The sequence below is a fragment of the Cryptotermes secundus genome, unplaced genomic scaffold, assembly GCF_002891405.2.
Source record: "Cryptotermes secundus unplaced genomic scaffold, Csec_1.0 scaffold579, whole genome shotgun sequence".
Classification (NCBI taxonomy): Eukaryota; Metazoa; Arthropoda; class Insecta; order Blattodea; family Kalotermitidae; genus Cryptotermes; species Cryptotermes secundus.
The window spans coordinates 849,990-854,257 of NW_019719366.1; the positions used below are offsets into that span (position 1 = coordinate 849,990).

The following is a 4,268-nucleotide window of genomic DNA, read 5'->3' on the forward strand; positions in this document are numbered from 1 at the left end:
TGACATAAAATTGAAAATCATGTTCCTATGCAGAATTATGCTTGTGTGTAATATATTGTTGATAAGCTGTATCAACCACACAGAAGTAGAGCCACAGAATGGCCTTCCTGGCAGTAAGCTGAGGGTTACAAATTGTGGGTTTTGTTTTGGATCCCAGCCCCAGAGCACACCCATTATCCTATATAAGCACCAGGGCAATATTTCCCTGGAGGTTATGCATCAAAGGGAGGAGGTGACACTCAGTTCCACCTCATTCTGAGACAGAATGTGCTGAGTTTTGCCTTGGGTCCTTACGGTTTGCAAAAGATTTCTTTCTGGAATAAATGGACATCATATTTATGTGGAATGAAAAGTTGCAAATGGTACATCTAGGAATTCTTCATACCCCAATCCAGCGTAAATCCCTTTCTAATGTTGTTGTAATTACCCTAGCACTTTAACTAACAGTATTGTTGTTGAGTAGATAAATTAAAGCAGAAACATACAAAATATGAAGTTCAGGAGAAAGCCAATCATATGCAAAATCTGGTAATAAACTTTGTAAAGTGGGCATAAAGTGCTAGTCAAGACTGTGATTTGATATGATTTACTTAATAATTTTACATTCTTATAATAAGAACAAATTTGTAGTCCTACATGGTGAGAAGTCAGATATAGTCATATTATTTTTTTTTATTGCTAGTGGGGTGGGACTAAGTCCCTTGTACTGCAGCCACTTCTGGCCTATTGTACCAGCCCTAGATGATAGGTGACGGTGATTTTGGAGCAATTGGTGGAATGAAGACTGGCAGGGGAAACCGAAGTACTTGGAGAAAACCTGCCCCAGCGCCACTTTGTCCATCACAAATCCCACTTGACCAGAGCCGGGATAGAACCCGGGCCGCCATGGTGCGAAGCCAGCGACTAACCACTTGAGCTATGGCGCGGCCTTATGATATGTTACTGGAATGCAATTTTTTATTGCTCTAGCAAAGAAGATATAAGTAAATAATGACATGTGGGTCATAAAAATGTGGAAGCATTTTTACATTTCTTGTGTTCAATTCGATGTGCTCTTCCTGTATTGCAGACCTGTGAGGAAACATGACTCCCTTCTCAAGTTTGGCAGTCACTGCCACCGTAATGTTGTTGATGGTGGCAAAAAGTTGCCACTCTGAGAATAACATATATACCAAGGAAAAGAAGGTCCAGACACCAGGGCTCTGGAGTGCTCTTGGATGTATAATATCAGATGATATAACAAAATGTGTCAGAGACCACGCTACAGACACAAATGGTATGCATATTCATGATTTTCCTCAAAGACACATAATCTGTGCAGTTGATTTTCCATTTCTGTCAACATCCTACAATTTTAAAAAATCTTAATTGTCCTGCAATGACAATACTCTTATAGAAGAGAGATACTTTCAATATTCCTTTCTAGATTATCAAAGACTGCATTTTATAAACATAAATGTGTAAATAAAATGGGGCTTTATTCCATACACAATGGTATGTTATAGTGACACCGACTTCACAAAACATGCAATTCTGGAAAGAATATATTAAAGACGACTTCAAATTAAGTAATTGTATAATTAAACTACTGATGTCTGCAATGGGGTTTCAAATGTGAACCAGATACTGTCTTTTATTATATTACAAATGTTAATTATTTTAAGAAGTATTACAGAACTATCCTCAATCTTATTTTTATTAGATCTTTGTAATGGCACATTTCTTCTTGGAATGGGAAAAGTGCAAGGAGCTAAATAAATATAACTAATATAGATTTTACAAGCTTGATATTTGCAGTCACATTCTCTCTGCAAATACATAAAAGAAGATAACACTGACCTTATGAGCCATTCAGACACCTCCTCTCTACATACACATACTAATGATTATAAGTGTATACTTATAACTATGCACTAATTTTCAAAATGTAAGACCAGGTAATTAAAGAGCTTAAATATGCTATAAATTATAGTGTTTATTATTAATCAGACTAGTAGCTTCACACTGCTGCAAGGGAATAAGTTAGATTTGTATGCATTCTTTATGAAATTTTATCTATTTTAGGGTGCCTTTTTTATGAACATGTTAAAATAAAATATAGCAAAAATAACAAGAACATATTTCAGATCTTCTCTCATGGATGTCTTTCTTTATTATTAAAATCTAGGTGCCCAGGTTACCCCATTCAAAGATGTATTGAGAATGCATAAGGACTGTGAATTGAAAGGAAATTGGAAGTCAAAATAGCCTGTGATATGGATGTCAGAAAATATGGAGGTCTGTGATAAAGAACAGTAGAATATCATATTAAAAATAGAAGCAAGCAATTTCTGCATTTGATTCTCATACTTAAAACAGAACTGTTTGGCATACATTAGTATTATGTACATTCTTTTACAATAAGCCCTTTTATGATTATTACAGACAAATTTAATTTCAATGAAAATGTTAACAAATTTTAACCAATTAGAAATTAATCTGACAAATCCTGCAGGTCATTAATTTGTCAAAGATAGCAACCAAAGTTTTGAACACAACTACAAGTATCAATATTTCAGTGAGATAAATATTTTTAAAGGACACAAAAGTTCCAAATTGGTATTGTATTGTGAAGGCTACCTTGTGAGTGTGACATAAACTACGGTACAAGAAAAAATGTTAAATTCTCCATCAACTTCAAAATTTCTGTGCCTGAACATAAGCCACTGATATCCTGTTTTTTTTTATTTAACTTAAATGGTGTTTCCTAAAATTATCATAACACATTTGTAGATATACTACATCCATTGTCCAAAAAGTACAATATTTCAACCTTCAATTTGAGAGCAGTCAATCACTATATTAACTGAATGCAGCAGTCAGAGCATACCAATGGGGAAATTCTTTTATTGTGTTCAGTGTTCCTGTTATTGCATCAATAACATGGTAATGAAATATTCAGCATTTATAATGATATGTAATTTGTTATGCACTACTCAAGTTATGCCTCCATATTGACTCTGCATATATGTATATATAGATACATTTTTGTGATTTCTGTTGCAGATAGGAAAGATATGGCTGGTGCAAGTGGTGAGGGATTGAGTGCTAGTACAGATGATGATGATGATGATAGTCCAGGGTTCTTTGATGCTATTAGTACATTTATGACTGATGGAATCTTCAAGTTTTTCGAAGATGATGAGAAGGACAAAAAACAAGAGAATGGCTCCCATAATGATGTAGAAGACCATTCTGATGATGATTATGACAGTAATAACAAAGATGATGAAAAAGATGATACAGATGATGGCGATGATGATGATGATGATGACAAAGATGATGATGATGACAAAGATGATGATGATGATGATGACAAAGGTGATAATTATGATGACAATGATGATGATGATGATGATGATGACGATGATGATGATGATGATGATGATGAAGATCTGAACCATCGTGAGAACATTGTAAGCACATCCAACAGGACTGCTTCAACAGCTGTAACAAGAAAAAGCAAGAGAAGTGTGGCAGAAGGTGAGCATTGAAACTAATAATGGTATTAATGACATACATTATATTTATTTCATATAATGAGCCCTTTTTGAGCAATTTCATATAAGTCGGATTTCTGTTCAAAGCACCGTAATGGTTAACGAGGACTGGTACATATCAAAATAAAATTTTCCTCACAGACTTTAGTACTGACACTCCATAACAGATTTCACCCAGTCCTGGACACCAATTTTATAGATGAAACATGGACTGATAGTTGGAGAGACATCCTCTCCCAATTAGGCAATCATTTCATGTACAGAGTGAGAAGAACCTTAAATAGGTAAAACTTTGACTTAAGTATTTAGAGACAGACCCAGCTGCACTGAAGGAGAATTGAAACATTGTCAAGTAGCAGATGGCAAAATTTTAATGTAACATATATTTCTAGCCATATAGTAAGCTTCAAGTAGGAGGCCGCACTGTAGCTCAAGTGGTTAGTCGCTGGCTTCCCACCGTGGCAGCCCGAGTTCGATCCCAGGTCTGGTCATGTGGGATTTGTGGTGGACAAAGTGGCACTGGGGCAGGTTTTCTCAGAGTACTTCGGTTTCCCCTGCCAATCTTCATTCCACCAATTGCTCCACAATCACCCTCACCTACCATCTGGGGGTGGTACAATAGGCCAGAAGTGGCCGCAGTAAAAGGGACTTAGTCCCACCCCACTAGCAATAATAATAATAATAATAATAATAATAATAAGCTTCAAGTATTATGTTTTTGGACATTGT

The 4,268-nt window shown here is 35.6% G+C and overlaps 1 protein-coding gene across 1 annotated transcript in view; it reads left to right on the forward strand.

Moving 5' to 3' along the window:
- Window positions 1-1,083: 1,083 nt before the first annotated feature.
- Window positions 1,084-4,268, forward strand: part of LOC111864964 — a 4,868-nt gene continuing 1,683 nt past the window's right edge. Inside the window, exons 1-3 of the mRNA XM_033751705.1 lie at window positions 1,084-1,276; window positions 3,046-3,291; window positions 3,433-3,522. Of these exons, the coding sequence (XP_033607596.1) occupies window positions 1,084-1,276; window positions 3,046-3,291; window positions 3,433-3,522 (529 nt within the window). The remainder of the gene's footprint in view (window positions 1,277-3,045; window positions 3,292-3,432; window positions 3,523-4,268) is intronic.